At 47.5% G+C, this 21,871-nt stretch overlaps 1 protein-coding gene across 3 annotated transcripts in view; it reads right to left on the reverse strand.

The window, feature by feature from the left end:
• The window catches only part of DOCK5 (dedicator of cytokinesis 5), a 183,901-nt gene that overhangs the window by 137,413 nt on the left and 24,617 nt on the right, over positions 1 to 21,871 (reverse strand). For all 3 annotated transcript variants that reach the window (XR_012897943.1, XM_075910678.1, XM_075910679.1), the window contains exon 2: positions 12,872 to 12,955. Coding sequence is in view for 2 of the 3 variants with exons in the window: in XM_075910678.1 (XP_075766793.1) it covers positions 12,872 to 12,955 (84 nt within the window). In the remaining variant the exon portion in view is untranslated. The remainder of the gene's footprint in view (positions 1 to 12,871; positions 12,956 to 21,871) is intronic.

Below are 21,871 nucleotides of genomic sequence, written 5' to 3' on the forward strand. Positions count from 1 at the left end.
GAGGTCAATATTGTCTAGCAGCATTATCTGCACTTCCGGGATGCGTCTAGACTGGCAAGATTTTGCACAAAAGCGACCACTTTTGCGCAAAAACTTGCCAGCTGTCTACACTGGCCTCTTGAATTTGCGCAAGAGCACTGACTTTGTAATGTACAAAATCAGTGCTTCTTGCGCAAATACTTTCACACTCCCGCTCGGGAAAAAGCCCTCTTGCGCAAGAATACTTGCGCACGAGGGCCAGTGTAGACAGGGAAGACCTGTTTTGCGCAAAAAAGCCCCGATGGCTAAAATGACGATCGGGGCTTTCTTGCGTAAAATCGCGTCTAGACTGGCCACGGATGCTTTTACGCAAACGCACTTTTTGCGCAAAAGCATCCGTGCCAATCTAGATGCGCTTTTGTGGAATTACTTTTAACGGAAAAACTTTTCCGTTAAAAGTATTTCCGCAAAATCATGCCAGTCTAGACGCAGCCCCACTGTTCACTGGGTTCTTAGAAGACATTTAGGGGTAAATTAAAGCTAAACAGCACAGAACACAGAACCAGGACTGGTGGCTGTAAACAAACTTTATGGGACTGCAGGAAACTTGGCCACACCCATAAATGGACAGACAGCTAACTCCAATCATGCCAGACCTCAGAGTGCCAGATTAAAGAGGTTCAACCTGTATAAGCAATTTATGGCCTGAACCAAAGCCCAGTCAACTCAATAAGAATCCTTCCAGCAGCTCCAGTTTCTCTGGCTTCAGGTTCTAAACTCCTCTACGTCTCAGCTTCTTGCATCTGTACAATTAACATAGTGATATTAAGCCACCTCTCTCAAGCACCTTGGAATCATAAAACGAAAGGGCTGTGTTCTATTTACAGAAAGCTGTATTCATGCTCGCCACTCGTCCTTGGAATCTCGGGATCCTCTGATCTTTTCAGACTTCTGCTCTTTCAGTAACCATGCTCAAGTGACAAGGTGGACGAGGGAATATTTTGTATTGGACCAACCTCTGCTGGCGACAGAGACAAGCTTTTAAGCCACACAGAGCAATTCCACAGGTCTGAGATAGGAGGCCTAGCATCCCAGCAAAATGCAAGGTTTCGCTACTGTCCTGGGACCAACTTGACTACAACGACACTGAATAAAAGAACTTTTACTCGTAATTTTCAATGAACAAGTGCTTGCGGCCGTGGTCCTTTTAGCCCTTTCTTTTTTTCAAATACTAGTCTAGAAACTTCAGACAAGTGGTAGACTAGTTAAGAGTTTCCCGCCAGTGTATTCCCTTTGCAAGGTTAGCAGTGGACACATTTTAGGATGAAAAGGAGGATTTTCATGCCAGAACTAAAAAGAAAGGAAAGAACATCAGTCTCTCTCACGCACATACACATTCTCTGCCTAGACATTTAAAAACAATGAATAATCCTGTGGCACCTTAGAGACAACAAATATATACGTAACGTTTCATGAGCTCTCGTGGGCTAAACCCACTGCTTCAGATGAGCTGACCTTATTCATTTGGATAACTGTTTTTGACCACAATACCAATATTTTTATTTATAGAAAGGGCCTTTTCTCCAGAGCGCTGATAACATGCCCTATAATAAAATGAGGTACAGTAAAACTCCATTGGTCCAGCATCTGACGGTCCGGCACTCCTGATGGTCCAGCACCATCAGGAACCCGGAAGTGCTCCGCAGCCGGACCATTGGAGCTGCTCTGCCTCCAGCTTCCCCTATTCAGCCGCTGCTAAAACTGACCAGCGGCTGAATCGGGGAAGCCGGAGGCAGAGCAGCTGGGGCGCTGCAGGGTAGATCCCCTAGCGCTGCCCCTGGGGGCTGCGGGACCAACCCGGCAGCACCCCAGGCGTCCCCGATTCAGCCGCTGCTGAAATTGACCAGCGGCTGATTCCGGGAAGCCCGGGGCAGAGCTGCTCTGCCTCAGGCTTCCTGGAGTCAGCTCTTGGTAAACAATGAGGTTTACCAGTTATTTCAAAAGAAGGGTTTACTCTCGAAATAACCGCGTCTTAACAGCGTCTGTTATTTCGAAATAGCACTATTTTGAAATAGCACCATAACGCGAATATGCAAATGAAGCACGGGATATTTAAATCTCGGCTTCACTTGCAATTTCAAATGTCTTCATATGCATCCCTCTCTCGAAAGAGAGTGCAAGTGTAGACATACCCTAAAAGTTTATGACAGAAGGGAAAATGGATAAGAGCATCTTTATGGAAAATGCCACTGGAAAGTTTAAGGTGGCAGATCGTTAACATTTGATCAGGCTACTGGGGTAAACAAAAAGTACTACAAAACTTTTTCTTCTCATCTAAAAGTTTATTTCTACCCCTTGTAAGTCTAAGTTTATTTGCGTAACAGTAGCACCTAGAAACCCGAAACAGGACTGGAACTCAGTTGTGCTATGTATGCACAGATACAACCATTGCCCCAACAGTCTCTCAAACTTCACAAGCAGCCAGGTAAAAGTGGGGGAGAGGAAAGAGGGGGGATTTTGCAGATGGGGGAACTGAAGACCAGAGACAAAGTCTCAGAGGAATAGCCCTCTTAGTCTGAATTATGCATGCTAGCGAGTAGTCAACCACCCAATAAGGAAAAGCTTATCGGGTAGTCTAGTAGAGTTTTGACTACTTGCTTCCCCGCCCCCTAGAGGCAGCAGGGAGTGGGGGGTAAACGAGAGCCAGTGCTTGGGGGAGCTGGCTTAAAAGATGGTTCCCCTCAGAACCGTCTCCATGATGCTGCCTGCCCCCCACTTCCCTCTCCCTCCGCTGCCTATCTGGGGGGGGATAGGGGAGGCTGCTGCAAAAGCTGCCTCTGCCTACGGCGGGCCAAGGTTTGCTGTGGTCAGAGGCTGCAGGGGGGACCTGGCCCCCCCACTGACAAGGGCTGCTGCTGCCAAGCAGCCCCTGTTCGAGGCAGCCCAAGCTGTCCGCCACGAACGGGGCTGCTGGACTCAGCGCGAGCCGGGACTGAGCTAGCTCCAGTGGCTCTTACTACATTTAAAAGACAGAGGCGCGGTGCAGATAGCTCCCAGAACTGGCACAAGCCAGGACTGCTCAGTCCCGGCTCAAGCCAGCTCCTGGAGCTACCCCCGCTGTGGCTCTGCAGAGCAGCGCTTAGCAACTAATCGTGTAATCGATACAAATTGTATCGACTGCCCGATTAGCCTGATAACTGCAATTTAACATCCTTAGTCTGAATCTGCAAACACAAGGAGGAGTCATGTGGTACTTAAACTACTGACAGATTTATTTGGGCGTCAGCTTGCATGGGTGAAACGCACCTCTGATGAAGTGGAGTTTTTGCCCAGGAAAGCTTACGCCCAAATAAATCTGTTAGGGTATGTCTACAGCATTCTTCTTTCAAGAGAGGAATGCAAACGCAGCTGAGTGAAGTTGCAAATGAAGTGCGGATTTGAATTTCCCGTTTTTCATTTGCATAATGGTGTCCGGGCGCTATTCTGAAATACCCTATTTCCAAAAAAGAAACGCTGTGTAGACGCGGCTATTTCGAAAGAAAACCCTTCTTTCAAAATTAGGGTATTTCGGAATAGCGCCCGGACGCGATTATGCAAATGAAGCACAGGAAATTCAAATCCGCGCTTAGAATCATAGAACAATAGAACTGGAAGAGACCTCAGAAGGTCATCAAGTCCAGCCCCCTGCTCTAGGCAGGACCAATTCCAACTAAATCCCGCGCTTCATTTGCAATTTCATTCAGCTGCATTTGCATTCGTCTCTCAAAAGAGGACTGCAGTGTAGACATACCCTTAGTCTTTAAGGTGCCACAGGAAGACCCAAGAGGAAGAGACTCACCTGAGTTGACTCAAGACACACCATGGCAGAGTTGGGAATAGAACCAGGAACTCCTCTGTCCCTGCCCACTTCCTTATCCCCACAAGATGATCCTTTCTTGTCACTGCAGAGCACCACGCAGCATGCCCCTGTACTGCACTGCTGGGAAAAGGCGATTCCTTTATTCGCGTCTGGCAATCAAAACAATGCCGGAGACAGTAGAACCTGTATGAGGCTTCTTTGGCCAGCTCTACAAGACAGAGTGCGCTCTTTCCCCCTCCAGCTCTGCTTTTGCCATTTTCCTCAGCTGGCAAAAGTTACAGGCTGGAAAAGGGATTCCAGACAGGACTGGAATTCGCACCCCCTGAGGACAGATTCCCAGAGGGAATGCAAAATCTCCCTCGGAAGAAGTCTGCAAAAGTTCTGCAGGCATAGTTCAGCCAGAGGGCAGCGTTGGGGTGCACCTGCAAAGCAGCCAGTGTCTCTGTATTGCCTTTCGGTGGATTGTGCAGTGTACGCCACGCTTCACCAATTATCACCATCTACCAGTCAACACTTGGCCAACAACAGGCGTGGGTTTTGCCTGGTCTTGTTATCAGGGGAGCAAGTTGTTCCACAAAAGGTGCATGCGCAGCTTGCCAGACGGAGCAAGGAAGGAAAAATCTCGCCTTGCAATTTACAGGAGCGTGCCAAACCCAAGGCCCTCCGACTGTCTAAACTGCACATTTCGAAGATGGCAGCAGCACATGTGTTTGCTTTTAAAGGGCGGAAATTGGAAGGAGACTGGCTCTGACCAGATGTTTAACGTTTAATGAATACACCATCCTCCTGTGCTTACAGGCAGAACAGCAACCCTTTGAGGCTAAGTCTACACTAACAAGGATTTTGCACAAAAACCGGCCGCGTGTCCACACCTCAAGCGTGTTTTTGTGCAAGTAAATTGGCAGAACTGAGGGCTTTTGCTGGTAGAGTTATTCCTCTCCCCACAAGGAATAACTCCTTTTTGCGCTACAGCTCTTGCACAAAAAGGCAGGTGTGGATGCTCCAGAGGGGGTTTTGTGCAAGAAACCCCTGTCGGTAAAAGCACAGGTGCTCTGATGGCTATTCTGTGAATGGCGATCAGAACTTTCTTGTGCAAGAGTGTCCATGCAGCGTGCGCTTTGAGGTCTGGATGTACTTTTGCACAAGGCTTTTCTGCAAAAGGCTTCTTGTGCAAAAACGCTGCAGTGTAGACAAAGCCTCAGAGAGTCGTCTCAGCGCAGGCAACGAAGCAACCTGGCAAACATTCAGACTTTGTCTGCACAGAGGATCTACCCTGACTGCAGCCAACTGTGTAGCTTCGTTAGGGCAAACCTCTAGTGTTGATGGCTCCAGCTGCTATAAGCTAGTACAGGTTGTACCTCCCTGAACTGTGACTCTCTGGTGTGGCAACAGCTGGATGCTTCCAGGAACAGGGAGGTCTGGCGGCAGGACAGGCGTGGGGGCTCAGCCGGGAGCCCCGTGTTGGTGGAGGTGGGTGGTACGGTGGGCAGTTCTGGCCCCAGTAGCTGGGTAGCTCCAGCCCCAGGGGCAGCCAGGGAAATGTGGCTGTGGCCCCGGGTGTGGAGCTCCGTTCCCAGCAGCAACGGGGCTGGGGCAGCAGCAGGGCCAGGCTGGAGCCCTAACTCAGGGGCAACATGGACCATGAAAGAAGGGGCCTGTCTTGGTCCGGCAAATCCCCTCATTCGGGACCCTGATTCAGGGGGTCCAGCCTCTCTCTACTGGCATTATTTCAGGTTCTATAAATAATTTCCTACCTACATTGGGGCCTGGATAACCCACTGATGTGTGTGTATTGCACAGCCCCCTCTGTGCTGATCCAGTCTGTTCCAACCCCAGCATTGGGGGCACCTTAGCTCCACTGTAGCAGCTCATGCCCTACTATCGACTCCCGAGCTCCTCAGTTCAAATCTCAGTGCGTCGGGCAAGACGGCGACCACCACGTTTGCACTGGTGCGCCGCCCTGGTGCCTGTGACTGGAGAAAACCCCCATCACGCGCCGAGGCACAACCTAGCCTGGCAATCTGATCTTCCAGCTGGATTCCACCACTGGAGGAAAAGGGAACTAATGATTCTAATGCTGCCCAGCGGATCAGCCGAGTGCCCACCGCTTCGGGTTCCTCCTGGTGGTGAACATTCCCACACTCCTTGGTGCACATAACAAAATTTATTCTGCACATAGGTGGGAACGATTAGAGGGAATATTGATCAGGACTTCTACATTGTTACTTCATACACCCATTTAGAAAAGAGAAAAAGAACACAACTATAGCTGAATTATAAGGGCCTCAGCCAAAAGTCAGCGGCGTCAATAGTAGGGATGTTAAATTCAGATTAATTGGCTAATCGAATAGTCGATAAGGGCTGTTGCTAAACTTCAAAGGCAAAAGCGCTCCGGGGAGTCCGGGGTCAGATGGGGAGTTCCAAGTTGGCCCCAGACTCCACACGGCACCGTTGCTTTGAAGCCCCCCCCCCCAATTCTGCCCCTCTTGCTGCCTCTTTCTGATGGAGGCAGCAGGAGGGAGGGGGGAGTGCCTGATTGACTAACGTGTCGATTACCCAATAAGCAATTGCTTATCGGATAGTCGATGAGTCGGTCACATCCCTAGTCAACTGGAGACTTTCTGAGAACGGCAATGGACTTTTGGCTCCAAGATTCACGGTTTCAAGGCCAAAAGGGACCACTGTGATCATCACATACAGACTAGGGAACTGCCCCCCAATCGTTCCGACAGCGCGTTCTGAGAACAGCACCCGATCCGGATTTAAATGCTGATCTCATCATGACAGTGTTCCAGAGAAAGAGACCCAGCCAGACGAGCGGCTCGCCTGCTGATGGGGCCCCCACATAGGACTCTGCCCAATTCAGAGCAGGGAACTAACTCCAGCTTTCCTGCATCCCAGGTAAGACCTAGACCACCAGGGTGTTCTGGGATCCCTTGGAGCCCTCCCTCATGGTATGAATGGCACTACACAACTGGAACTGGGCTGGGATTTTGCTTTGCCATCCAGACAGGGGGCTGGGATTAATTTAGGATTCTGCCAATTTCCAGAAGAGCCCAACCTACAATTTCACACTGTCCTATCCTACTCAAAAACTCCCTTTTTTGCCTCCAGTAGCTAAGCCCTGACCGCCCTTTAGGCCGAATTGCTCCTTGAAGCATAGAGACAGATGGATACAGGGAATTTTATAGGGAATGTACATTTCCTTGCTAAAGACTCTGGCCCAGGTAGGAGTTTCCATCCTCTGTTTTTAAACTGCAAACAATGACTTGTCTCTTCAAAGTGAAATTCAGCCCAGGGCAAACATCCCTCACAAGGCCTTATACACCACTGAGCCTTTTCAAGTGGAGTTTAATCAGTAGGACTGACCAGTATACGCCCCCGACATGGGGGTGAATCACACGTAGGCCTTTTGGTCAGAGATAACCGCCCTCTTCGTTCATTTCCTAGCTCACTGTCTTTTCACAGACCTCTTGTCCTGCTCTCTCCTTCAGCGTTAGGACTTCGGAGCTCTCCCGACAGCTGGGATTAAGATAACAATATTGTTCACAAAGAAGCCAAGTGGGAGCTGCAGCCGTGCTGCCGCACAGCCGAGGAACAAACCGTGCTTTTCTGCTCTTCCCGACAAAGACAGAACCAGACACAGAGAGAATGCAAAGAGCTCTCCAGCTACCCTGGCCCAATTCACTGAGAGACCTTCCCTGTACCCAGAGGAGGAGAGAATACAGCCCTGTTCTAATCCCTTACACAAAGATCGAGAGGTAAAATTACCCTGCTTTTGTCCTGGTAACTCACCATAAATCCTTACCAGGATTGGCCAGAACGCAAGAATTCCATTTCATGAAAAATGCCACCGTTTCAACATTTGGTTCCATTCCAAAGCAGAATAAAACTAAGATTTTTTTTAAAGAAAAATGTTTTAGGGAAAAAAACTAAACAGGATCCAGACACTTGAACGTGGGCCTCCCAAGTCCCAGGAGAAAGCTGTAACCAGCAGAGGGCGTGTCTAGACTTGCTTTCACTTTCGAAAGAAAATATGCAAATTTGGCGCACATTTGCATATCTTCTTCCAATCACTTTCTCAAAAGAGGTTGTTTCAAAAAAGAAAGTAGTCTAGACGCGGTTCTTTCGAGAAAAAACCCTTTTCCGAAAGAACCATCCGTCCTAAAAAAAAATGAGGTTTACACGGTTCTTCTGAAAAAGGTTTTTTTCCCCCCTCAAAAGAATCGCATCTAGACTACTTTTTTCTTCAAAAGAACCTCTTTCGAAAAAGTGATCGGAAGATATGCAAATTCATGCCAAATTTGCATATCTTCTTTCAAAACTGAAAGCCAGTCTAGACGTGCCCAGACTATCAAGACCACCTCTGAGTCCCCATCTCTTGTTGTGGCTGTTACACTTCATATAAATAATTAAACATTCATTTGGCCAGACAAACACCGAGGTTTTAGCAGCACTGCCATGTCACTAAAAGTCAGGCAGCATAGTCACCGTTTGCCAGCTCCTTGGACGACAAAATCCTTCAACACTCATCGAGCAGCGTTTACACTGTTGACAAGTCAAGGTCTTCAGTGTCAAGGTCAAAGAGAAGTGGAAAGAGACCAACAAACTTACAGCAAAGCAAGCAGCTTACCCTGCCAACACCACTCTGTTCACACTTGCCACTTGCAGATGCAAAACTTTTGTCTTTTCAGGGGAAGAGGGAGGAGTTAGCATCTCTGAACAACAACACTTTTGTCGTTCAATTGCCAGTGTCGACACAGCTGGGCGCTGTAGCCTTGGGGTAGGGCACTGACCTCAGAAGGGGGATAACTAGGTTGAAGTCTCTCCTGATTCAGAGCAACCCACCACTGGTGTCACTAATGCACCCGAGAGGGGGGAAAAAAAAACACAACTGTTATAGGACAGAGCTGCCTTTCTGGTAACACCATCACTTGTGAACCTACATAAAGCTGGTGATTCTCAGACCAAAAAAGCCTTTGTGAAGCTGTAGTTCAGCTTGTACTGACACAGCGTTACGACAAGGGGAAATCAAAATGCTGCTGGTGGGAACAACGGTCATTCTCGAAAAAACAACCCACGTGCATCTGGAAACCAGGACCTTGACAGTGGAGGTCACGAGACAAAGACAACACAGATGTGGAATAAGCTGCAAGAACGTCCGCAGCAAAAGACAAAACAAAATGTGGCGTTTCCGCGCTGAAACCTCTTTTTGGGGGGAGGGGAGCTGACAGCAGACTCTGGTTTTAGCTGTGAGCTTCTCTCACTCCTTTTTGCCAAATCTGTTTATATGCTGACTCTGATTATGCGGTCTCTGAAGTACTCACATCTGTAAGAGAAATCCCTAAGGGGCCATGTACTCCCTTTTTGGGGGAGGGGGGCGCGGATCTTTATAATTCACAAATGCCTGGTCAGATTTTCCTTCATGTTTCCAATAAAATTATTATTTTTATTCCCGTAGCACCGAAGAGCACCTGCAATGGATAAGCATCCTATTGTGCTACCCACTGAACAAATGTAACCACCATGGGGCAGATTTGAACCAGGGACCTGTAATGCTTAGTATAGGAACCTCTACCCCCTGAGCTAAAAGCCAGCTGGCTCCCAGCCCATGCTGTAGAGGTCTCTTGATCTTAGCTGTTGCTCTGGTCTAGGTGCCACTACATGGGACAGTGAACCACACTAGAGCTATGTCTACTCTCGCGGCTTCTTGCACGACTAATATGCAAATGAGGCTAAGTGTGGAATATCGCCAAGCCTCATTTGCATACCTAATGAGCCACCATTTTTTCCAGAAGAGGCTCTTGCGCAAGAAGGAGTGTCTACACTGCCCCTTCTTCCACAAGAAAAACCCTCTTACGCAATGCCGTTACACCTATTACTTCTCAGGAATAACGGCATTGCGCAAGAGGGTTGTTCTTGCGCAAGAAGGGGCAGTGTAGACGCTCCTTCTTGCGCAAGAGCCTCTTCTGAAAAAAATGGTGGCTCATTAGGTATGCAAATGAGGCTCGGCGATATTCCATGCTTAGCCTCATTTGCATATTAGTCGCACAAGAAGCTGCAAGTGTAGACATAGCCTAGGTGTGTGGGTTACACCAACACAGAACAAAAAGCCAGAAAGAACTTTCAATCCACTCCCTGCATCAGTTCTGACATTTCAGGCAGAATAGAGATAGGAGAACTAACTACTGACAATTCCCCGATAACAGCTGGCTAAGGAGGAAACTGAACAACCTTGTAAGAACTATCCTTGGAAAGTTCAGGATACATCCAGCTTCACCAATAAAGGCTGGCTTTAGCTCTGAGCAGCTCTCACTCCTCTTTGCAAGAATTGGTTCATATGTTGGCTGTATTGCTTGTTAAGCTCTCTTACAAACACCCTCCTCCATTACCACACACATCACTGTAAACACACAGATCAGCAGTATAATCTGCTTTGACGTGAAGATCTGGCTGGCTGGCTTCAGTGTCAAGGTCAAAGAGAAGTGGAAAGAGACCAAACTAACAGCAAATTGAAAAGCAAGCAGCTTATCCTGCCCAACAGAGATTCCAGAAGTGGGAGTTGTGTATGGTTCTTCCCCTCGAACTGATGCTGTTTGATGACAATTTATATTCAAGAAAGACATTTTGGAGAGAACCTAAAATGGAAGTATGGGGCATGTACTCTTCACGAGGCTGGCTTTGTCATGCTCCCAGCAGAAGAGCAACAGACAACCCCTGTTGACCAACTAAATCTGCAAGACTTAAGTATTAATTTTCATTTGCACCAGTTTTTAAAGATGTTTTTCTACTTGCTAGCGATGTGCCGTACAGACCGGCCTTGCATTCAAAAGGGACCGATACCCAGCCAGTATTGCATGATAACACAAGGAACTCAGAGGCTATGGTGACGGGAGTCATATAGGAGTCTAGATCAGTGATTCTCAACCTAATTACCACTGTGGGATGCATCTACTGCTCTCTATGAGAGATGTGGGCTGCATCACAAAATATCTACACTACCTGAACAGCCCTTAGAATGTAACATGAGCCACAGCTGTGTGCGGATTGGGCTGTGGGTTGAAAACCACTGGCCTCGATAATCAATTCAATGGAATACCTAACTGCACAGTTATGCTCCTGAAAGGGATGTAAGAAAGATGTTCTGGATCTCTTCTCCATTCAGTGCTCTCGGTTCAGTTTACAAAGTCGAAAAATGTCCATTTTCCGAACTGGCAGATCTGGGAATTGCACCTTGGATCTGCATATTTACTACACGTTGAACCTCTCTAGTCCGGCACCTGACCAGTTCTGAACAAGATCATTTTCTGGACCACAGGAGGTCAATATTGTCTAGCAGCATTACCAGCACTTCCACTGCTTACTGGGCTGTTAGAGGACATTTAGGTATAAATCAGAGCTAAACAACAACACAGAACACGGAGAGCCAGGACTGATGGCTGTAAACAAACTGTATGGGACCGCGAGAAACTTAGCCACACCTATAAAAAGTGGGCATCCAGCTAGCTAAAATCATTCCGGATGGCGGATGTTTCTGGACAAGAGAGTTCTGGATTAGAGAGGTTCAACATGAGGGCAGGGGACGGGACTCAATGACCTCTCAAGGTCTCTTCCAGTCCTAGTATTCTATGATTCTACAACCTATACATCATCCCACCGATAAGAAAGATCCTGCAGCTGAATGTAAGGGCTTGTTTATACAGGATCAGAGGGTAGCCGTGTTAGTCTGGATCTGCAAAAGCGACGAGGAGTCCTGTGGCACCATATAGACTAACAGATTTATTGGCGCATAAGCTTTCGTGGGCAAAGACCCACTTCGTCAGATGCATCATGAAAGCTTATGCGCCAATAAATCTGTTAGTCTATAAGGTGCCACAGGACTCCTTGTCACTCAATACAGGATGTTACCAGGCGATAAGCCAGGGTGTGAATGTACAGTAATTACTCATTTAACACGTGCCCATTTAACACATTTTTGCAATAGTGCAATTTTTTTTAGGGAACTTTTTCAAATAACTTTCGGGGAACTGTCCCCGAAATAACATGAAAATAATCAAGTGGCGGACTACTTTGTGCAGCGGTGGTAATATGCATGAGCGGATGTGTACACGTGGTCACAGCGCTCCTCCGCTCACTTATATTTGTGTTTTAACAAACCGCAGCAACTTGTATTGCTAGATATCTAATGCTGACGCTGATGACTGAGCAGCAACAAAAAACTGACTGTCACCACCACTTGAAACGCAACTCCCACCTTTTCCTTTATTTTTAATGGGAAAATTGACCATGCATAGCACGTTTTCGCTTTCTATGAACATTTTCAGAAACGTATCTATAGTGTTAAATGAGGAATTACTGTATAGCAAACCAGCTTGCCGGACAAAATATCCCATGTAGATAAGCCTTACCTTAGTTAATGTGTGAGGCAGAACAGAATCTACCTTTTATTCACATTCATTGGCTTTCCAGGATCCGAATGTGTAAAATTCTTTGCATGTGTCAATATGGCATGCAGATGTAACTCACAGACACACCGGGAAAAGCAATTTGGAATAAGATAATGCTACTGTTACGCAGAAATGTCCTCAAACGTCAGCACACATTACATATGATGACATTTAATGTAGAGAAATCATGTAGCACATGACATTTAATTTAGAAAAATATGTAGCACAATGTGCCTTGTGTTTCCTGAGTTCAAAGTAACTTCAACTCCTTCCAAACTACAGACAAGCCTGAGCAAAGTTTCTTCAGACTGGCAAATCTGGATCCAAACTTCAAAACTGACCCATCTTTTTCACGGGCCAAACACCACCAGACTGTAAGTAAAAGTTTGAACCAGGATACTAGCTTCATATGCTACTAAAGTTGACCAGAAAGTGGTCAATACTTTCTGAAAACAATTTCAGAAGTAATAATTTTTTCTTAATTTTCCCCAGCAATGTTCTAGCTTTAAGGGGGTAGAATTTTTTTTTTTTTAAAATCTTATTCGGCTATTTAAACTTTTACCAAGTAGAAAGCTGGTGGTCTTACCTTCATACATCTCCAAAATGTGAACTGTGTCCCCAATATGCAAGGAGAGCTCCACATCCTGGACAGCATCATAATTGTAGATTGCTAAAAGGGGGGAAAAAGAGGAAAAAAATATAATCATGCAGGAAGTGAAGTGAAGCAAGAGCATGAAGGTTCTTCGATGCTGCAATCTGACTTCTTGCAATTACCAAACACTACGGGAAGGCATTGCAAAGGATTTTACTGACTAGTAAGCTATTCGGAGCATAACAGACCGGGAACATGCATGGTACTTCTCCTGCAGCATGTCCACTCCAGCTTTGTCTACACTTAAAAGCTTAAAGTGTGGCCATAGCACGAGCACTGGGACAGAGCTCTCTCAGTGCTCCAAGTAAACTACCTCCAGGAGGGAGTAGCTACAGCGCTGTAAGTTGCCGCGCGTGGGAGAGTGCTCCCTAAGCCGGAAAGTTGCAGTGCTATAAAATGCCAGTGTAGACTTAGTCTCAGGAATAAGAACATACTACAGGCTGAACCTCTCTAGTCCGTCACTTGCTGGTCCTGCAACATCTGTGGTCTGCCATGATGTTAGTTAGCAGGATGTCCACTTATCATGGGCGTGGCCAAGTTTCCTGCAGTCCCGTAACCTTTGTTTACAGCCACCAGTCCTGTGTGTCAGTGTTCTGTGCTGTTATTTAGCTCTAATTGACCCCAAAATGTTTTCTAAGAACCCAGCAAGCAGTGGAAGTGCCAGTAATGCTGCTGGACAACAGTGACCTCCCGTGGTCCGGCACACTCTCCGGTTTGGCACCGCTCAGGTTCCAAGGGTGCCGGACTAGAGAGGTTCAATCTGTTACCAGCTATTTGGAGTGGCAGAGGTCTGCACAGTGATGCTAATGATCTGGGAAGGGGAAGTTGTCCGGGACTGATTATATGATAATTGCCCTTCTTTACTAACCCTTCAGAAAACTAGTGGGAGAGGAAGTTTTTCATGTACATGCAAGACAAATAGTAATAGAGATGTAACCATGTTGCTGAAACAAGATGCAAGACAAAGATTTTCCACTTCTGGGACAATTCTAACACTCCATAATAGTTGCCCGAGGCTGCTGCCGCTGGGTATGGCTACTCCCCCATGATTCCCCACGTCTATGGCTCAACTTAGTGTTGTTGGTGTCTGAGTATGGAAGATGTTAACAAGCAAACCTGTGATTCGCCGGGAGCTACATCACTAACTAAAGCTTATGCAAATTCTGTCACTGGGTTTCAATGGGAACAGGGTCAGGTTTCAACCTGGCAATCCATAGGATAGTCTTGCTGGGCAGCCTGCTGGAGTTAGCACTGTACTTGGGGGCACTGTGGCCTTGTCTAGATTAGAAGGAGGACTGTCCTTAAGATTCAGGGGGCCCTGCAGTACTAGTGAACTAGTGTCCCTGTGCCGATGGCAGCTGGGGAGGAATTTCCAGAGCTGTGGTTTTATAATTCTCAGCAACACACTAATGAAATATTTTAAAGCAGATTTTAAACTACGGTCCTGTCGACTAAGATAGTAAATTCAGAAAGTGACAGGACAGACCTGGGTTTGGCAAATGCCTGTTAAATGGCTTCATTACCACTTGACCGGCTTTTTCACAGGTTCCATGTTAGGCTAATACAGTGATGGGCAAAAGGGCCTCTGTGGGCCGATCCGGCCTGCCAAGCGGGTTGATCAGGCCCACGGAGGCCCTGCCACTCCCCTGCCCCCCGGCCAATTAGGGCCTGGGGAGCGCATGAAGTTTCCTCCTGCCCTGTGAGGAGCACACGGCACTTCAAAGTGCCGCACGCTCCTTGCAGAGCAAGGATAGGGCAGAGGAAACTTCGTGTGCTTCCCCTGCCCCCAGACCCCAATTGGCCTGGGGGTGGGGGAGTGCGTGCAGCCTCTTCCCACCCTGCCAGGGGCACTGGTGCTTAGTGGGAAGGGAAGGAGGGTAAAGGGGCTCCCCTACCCCTAGACCAATCATGATCTGTGGGTGGGGAAGCCCGGAAGCATCCTGGCCCTGCCTCCTCCATTTTAGGCCCCACCCCTTCCGGGGCAGCCAGGGGCCATTTAAAAATTTTTTGAAGTGGCCTCACCCAAAAATTATTGCCCAACCCTGGGCTAATAGCTTTGTCAGGCTTTTTCACTTTTAAGTTAACTAGATCTTCTTCGGAGGAACCAGAATCACAGAACAGAGATAGGAAGAGGTAGGTCGGTGGACATTAAGACCCAGTGGTGCCCCAAATTTTCAGGTGCCCTACACAACTGAGTACTAAGTGTGGACGGCCCTGATTAGAAGGTAACTTGAACTGGCTTTTTAACTGGTACAGCAAAATAAGTGGGCACAGACAGTCTTTAACAACAGTTTAAACTACACTGGCTTAAATTCACACCTGAAGTTAAACTACGGCCGCCTTCTTATTTGTCTAAGGCTTTAGACTCAAAGCCGCCAAGACATCATTAGTTTTCATTCATCTCTTGGATAGCTATTCCCTAAGGAACTGCAGAGGTGAAGCACAGAAGCAATGGGAAGGAAGCACACTGCATTTCAAGGAGGAGTATTAACCTGCTAAATGCTACGAGCTTCATACTTTAAGGGGTTTGCATGTGAAGGATGCACTTTGAACATAATTACAAAATCTTCAACTGCTGCATCGGGAAATTCACAACATCAAATGCCTAGTATTTCCGTCAGGGTGAAGTATATTACTTCCTGGCTTGGAGCCAATCTAAACAAATGACTGGCGCACCACACCGGAAATTATATCACACACTCTCTTAAAAATCCTGAAGCTATAAATAATGTAGCAATAAGTGGGCAGGTTATGTGAATTTCCTGTAGTGTCCAAACTAGTCATGGGTGCATAAACATTTATTCTCTTTATGCTGCTTTGTTAGTGTGGATAGATACTGGGCCAGATTCATACTTTGTTTAGCTCCCAATGGATGCATTATTGGGTAGATTTTCTAACTGACTAAAGTTTCCCTCCCTCTCCTATCTGCACAGAATCCTAGATTCGAGGGCCAGAAGGAACCTCTGTGATCTTCTAGTCTGACCTCCTGGATAACAGGACTTCCTATAGCAGCTCTTATAGAAAAACATCCAATCTCGTTTTAAAATTCCTAGCGATGGAGAATCTGCCTGGGCCCTTGTTAATGATTCCGGTGGTTAATTACCCTCACTGAAGAAAATTTCAGAAAGGTAGCCGAAATGTACGCTTTATTTCCCGACTGAATTTGTCTAGATTCAAATTCCAACTGATCGGTCGTGGGACCTGTACTCCATTAGCTACTTCAATTGTCCGCTCTACCCCTGAGATGTTAGTGAAAGACTTTCCCAAGTAACTAGTGAGTCTGGATTCCCGACTTGCCTAAAATCCCACTCGACACCCCGGCAGAAAAGACAGGTACAGCACTGACTAGCTGAGGTGCACAGTAAACGACAGCAGGATACACGACCTGCACCTCCACCCTCACAATCCGAAAAGTCCCATAGTCAGGTTCAGAAACCCAAATGAGAGGGAAACGTGGTTCTAACCAAGGCTCCATGTGCCCAGTTAGTCACTGCAAGCAGCTGGAAGGCCACTGGTTCACCAAGTAGATCAGAACCTAGGGCATTTACACATGTCGAGAACACAACATAATATCCGGGGGCAGGAGGGGAGGGGAGAGCAGCCAAAACGTGACCTAGTTCAGTAAAACACACGGAACATTTTGTCTGACAGAGCAAATGCTTCTGAATGTTTTCATAAAGGTGCAGTGCACGAACCCTGTCTAAAGAACTGCCTGCAGTCCTGCCGCCCATTGCGGGAAATCTGCCAGTTCACTAAAGCTGGGAAGGATTGAGCCAGGTCGTTACTTGTATGGGACAACTCCAAAATAGGAATGTAACATGCCATTTAATTAGTTAACCGGTTAATCTATTGAACAGGTTCAGGTGAATGGGGGGGGAGGGGGAGCTGGAAACTAGGGTGGCCAGTATTGACCCGGACAGTCTGGCATTTTTGCATCCTGTGGGTAAAAACATTCAGGCCAAAAAACCTCAAAAGCATTTCTTAAAGGGGTCATGCTTTTTTTTTTTTTTGTGCTCAACTTTGGTCTCTCTCCTCCTCCCCCCCCCCCAGAATTTTTTTTCCCCGGTGGGTTTTTTTGGGGGGGTGGGATGGGGGTGAATGGTATTTCTGGTTAAACCATCTGGCAACCCTAGCTGGAATACAGAACAAAAAGGCAGCTCCTGCTAATGTTATGGCTGCTTACTGAAAACAATGGGTCAGACTAAGGATGTGAATAGTTAAGCCAGGGCTGGGCAAAAATATTGCCTGGGGGCCAGATTCGGTCCATGGACCACCTTGCCAGGACCCTCAGGCATGTAGCTGCCCCTGTTTAAAGTGCAATCCCTATGTTTCTCTGCACTGCAGAGAGGGGGGGGAGCTTCATGTAACTGCCCCCCCAAGCCCAATCCTCATCTCCTATTGGCCAGAAACAACCAGCCAATAAAAATTGACTTCTGCCAGTGTCTCAGCTCCTATTGGCTGGAAACAGCCACCGGGAGCTGAGAGCCCCATGGAGGGAGCAGACGGTATTTTCAAACAGTCTTGGGTTGCTGCAGGCAGGGAGCCCAATTTGCCTTGGGGATGCTGAAGGCCAGGAGACACTTAGATAAGCGCCTCCCAGCCAGAGCCTGCCTCTGTACCCCCGCCCCTCCTGCATCTCAACTCCCTCCCCCAGGTCACCATCCAAACCCTCTGCACTCCCCTGCCCCAGGTCACAACTCCTTCCCAGACCTGGAGCAGTGCAGCCGGAGAGTCACACGGCACGAGCTGGAGCCACCTTGCTGCGCCTTCCCTGCCGCTGTCTGAGTGCTGCGCCTTCCCTGCAGCTGTCTGAGTGCTAGTCCCCGGGTTGCCTCAGCTAGGGGAAGAGGTGGGGCTGGGAGGGGAGACCAGGAGCCAGAGGGGGGTTGTCCTGGCCTGGCCTGGGACTTGAGGAGAGCACGTGGCTGGTGCCCTCTTTCCTTCACCTGTCACCCTTCATTTGCGGTGACAGAGTCTGGATCCCTTGATTCCTTGTTCTGTTCATCCCCTCAGACCTGGGGCACCTGGCATTGGCCACGGTCGGCAGACAGGACACTGGGCTGGTAGGCTCTTTGGTCCGACCCCGTCTGGCCATTCTTACACGTTCATGTTCTTATCGAACAAGAACACAGAGACACGATCTATAACATTTCCTGCTCAACTCTTACGTGCAGAGTTACGAAAGAGAAATTGTTGGCATATTTTCACTGGGAGCTTTGCTATTTGCAACTGGTGCGTCTTATTCCTTGGAGCCAGCATCCAAGATACGCCATCGACCGCTATTCAAGCTGTTTGGACTTTGTAGTGTGTGTGTTTAACCTGGCCTTTTGGGCACTTAAAAGAACCACACCAAAGACACATGTTCTTGGCACGAAAACATAAAAATCCTTCATGTACACTCAGCTTCAAAGGGCATCAAGGAAAAAGGCTTTTGCCCCCAAAACGGCGTTAATATTTGATACCAACTTTTTCTTCCTTCTGAGTAAGCCTCCCTTGCATTCTTTCTGCTCTGGAATCCGGAAGCTTAAAAGAGCTGTTCTTTCCCTGTGTTTTCTCTAATGATGCAAAACTAACCTTGAAGTCCAGCAATTTTAATCTGAGCAGAGAGACAGAGAAGGAAAAGGCTAGCCCTCAGGGAGAGAAATAGGGCTTGTGCTAACAGCCCCATTCTGTAAGAATTATTATAAGCGACACATCGCTTTGTTTCATTTGCATGAGCATCAAGAGGCCATAGGATCTGGTTAGCAGCAGGTACATTTAAGACACCGCCACTTTTTTCATCTATGCATAGCCAGCCCGTGGAATTCATTAACGGGAAGGGCAAAAGAGCAAACACTGTTGCTGGATTTAAGAGGACAATGGATCGTTTTATGACCAAAAGCAGCAGCTGTCGTTATAAAGGCGAAACCAAAGGGGGACAAATCACATGCTTCAGGGCAGAAGGTGATTCCTTGCAGAGATCAGGAAGGAATTCCACTTCCCGCATACCCAGCATTGCACAATTGGTTAGAGGCACTGTCTGAGTAGTGGCTAGGGGTCGCAGTCTGTTCTGAAGCTTCATGCTTGGCAAGAGGAATGATCCACGCAGTCAAAGGAGATTGCAAGTCATGAGCCAAAGCTCTCCCAGGTAGCCAGGCTCTGATTTGCGGGCACCAGTGGGTGGAAAGTCAGTGCTGGCTGCCAAGACTGCACATGAAGCTTGGCGAGGGTTGGTGTTACAAGCAGGGATGGTAGATTTCAAGAGAGGAGGTTTCACTCGTATGCTCCATTGCACGCATGGGCCACAAGATGAAACCTAGCGCATTCCTGATCTCCGAAGCACCCGCCGGTGGGGCTTCAAAGATCAGGTAGCACCAGCACTGCCCCAAAAGCCCCAAAAGATCACACACCCAACTCCCAAACTTTGCACCAGAGGCTGCACTTTTTACCAGATTGCATCCAAGAGGCCCAGAGAAGATTTCATCTGCCACAAACACCACAACCATTTGCAAATCACTGGGCCTCACTAGGATGGAAACAGGTAACCTTACCGCAGGGCTACTCAATTTTGGAAGCCCTGGGGGCCACAATGATACTCACAGCACATGCCAAGGGCCGCAAATTAAGTGTGGTTGCATATACATGCAAATATGTATACAGTTATATGCAAATAGCTTATTTCACACTGACAGGCATGAATACAAAGCACTTCCCACAGTGCCCCAGCATCTTGGTACTTCCTCCCTGGGGGCTAAAAATAGGGCTGCCAGGTGTCCGTATTCACCCGGACAGTCCGGGATTTGCGGACTCCATCCAGCAAAAAAGAACAAAAAAAACAGGAAATACCATGTGAAATGTCCGGTATTTCCTGTTTCCCTCAGACGGAAAAACCATCTGGCAATCCTAGCTAAAAATGCTGACACCACGTACCCCTCTCCACCCGCTTGTGTCTTTCAATGCCCACCCTACCTGGGAGACGACTCACCATTGTGAAGCGTGTTCCCAGTGGAGGCCATGTTCAAAGGATCCCACCCACGGGCCACGTATTGAACCTCTTGTAAACCCAAACCGCACTGCGGGCTGCAAACAAACAGGCCGTGGGCCACATGTTGAGTAGCCCTGCCTTACCGGGTGATGCTTACTGGTTGCCCGCCATCTGGCCTGGCTGAAGCAGCCTGCCACCCATGACAACTGCTCCAGCCCGGCTGGGCTCACCACGTCTTGGGCAGAAGGGGTGGTCTAGCCCAGCCATGCCCACTGTACCACGCCGTGGGCCAGGTATCCAGTTAAACATATAGTTTAACCAGTTAATATTTTAAACAGGATTTGACATCCCTAGGCCCCACTTGGTTTCCACTAAAATCAACTGGAACTTTGTCACTGCCTTCAACAAGAGCCAGATCATTCGGTCAGCTCTATCCAGGCCATATTAACAATATTCATTTACTGACAATCCAGTCAACGGCCTTGCCACATATGAATCATATGGGAAGTGCCTAAGTAATACTCTGGGTTTACGTAGCACCTTTTATAGGAGACTCTTTGCAAAAATTGGGTGTTATTCTCTCTTCTATGGATGGGGAAATTAAGACAGAGCAGTGGAAGGTCATGGCCAAGTCATCTGTAGACGCTGCAAAAGAAAACCAGGACTTCTAATTGATGGTCCTGTTTCAACCACCAGACCAACAACAATGCATCGCACCCACAGCGGATATAATGTTCTTAAAGTAACTAAATTTAGCCAAAGCATCTGGAAATAAGATTTATGGAAGCATAATCATTCACGTATCCTTCTGAGGCGAATCCAAAACAGAACAAAACAGACTCATTACCCAATAATTTGATTAAGCATGTTTACGCTGTAGGTTACTTGGCTGCAAAATGCAACCACTGCAAGATCCATTATCTCTCATTTAGGTGAAAATGGCCAGCCTTCTCCTCCGCCTCCTCTTAAGGGAGCAGGATAGCAACCTCCAAACACACCCTGCCTGCTTCTCAGCCAGTGGTTGGGGCAGAAACTCCGTCTCACAGGAGAAGTCAGCTTCCAAACACACCCTGCTTCTCAGACGGAGTTTCTGTCCCAACCTCCGGCTCACAGGAGAAGGCAACGCCTTGCTTTCCCCACACAAAGAATCACATTCAGTGCCTCTGCATGGAAGAGCTCTGGCCTCGTCACATCTTTCAGCTGGAAGACTCACACGCTATTGTCTGGCAAGAGAACTGCACGCTTTATGTTGCACTGACCACATGGCCAGAGTTGGCATTTGATGGAGTGTGCTTGGTATGCTGTCGGTTGCCAAGATGTAGCCAAAAATACAGTGGGTTCATTTAAAAAAAGAAGGAATTGCCCAAGGAGCCCATTCTTAATAGGGACAAAGCCTTTTTGATGTTTGGAGGAAACTCTTCTGAAATTGCCCAGACATTTATGACTGGGGGGAAAAAAACAGATAAACATAATTAAGGCCCCAATTCAACAAAGTAATTCAGCATGTGCTTAACTTTCAACAAGTATTTCCATTGACTTGAACTGGACTACTCGCCCACTTAACTCACTCTGCACAACTGCCACCATTAAGTTTCAGAGTTAACAAACCACTGATCTAAAAGGAGATAACTTACACGTCTCTCAGATGTACCTTTCAAATTGGCTATAGACTCAGGAAACCACTTCATATTTATCACATTTAGAAGGTTTTCTTCACAATTTCAAGGACCAAAACTACAACAGATTCCAGATTTTAAAGCAAGTAGTGATTCTCTGCCACATTTAACATCTGTGGCATCAGGGAATACGCCTCATCTTACATAGGAGCATCTCTTCAGAAAGCAAGAACTCAGGACCAGCTCCAGAACCCAGTGATGTTAGTGGAACCTTTTCCATTGATTTAAATGACCGAGAATCACACCCTCTGAACCAGGCAGCTGAGTGGACTCAAAACCGATTGTGCAGGAAAA

The sequence above is a fragment of the Pelodiscus sinensis genome, chromosome 28 (assembly GCF_049634645.1).
Source record: "Pelodiscus sinensis isolate JC-2024 chromosome 28, ASM4963464v1, whole genome shotgun sequence".
Taxonomy (NCBI): Eukaryota; Metazoa; Chordata; order Testudines; family Trionychidae; genus Pelodiscus; species Pelodiscus sinensis.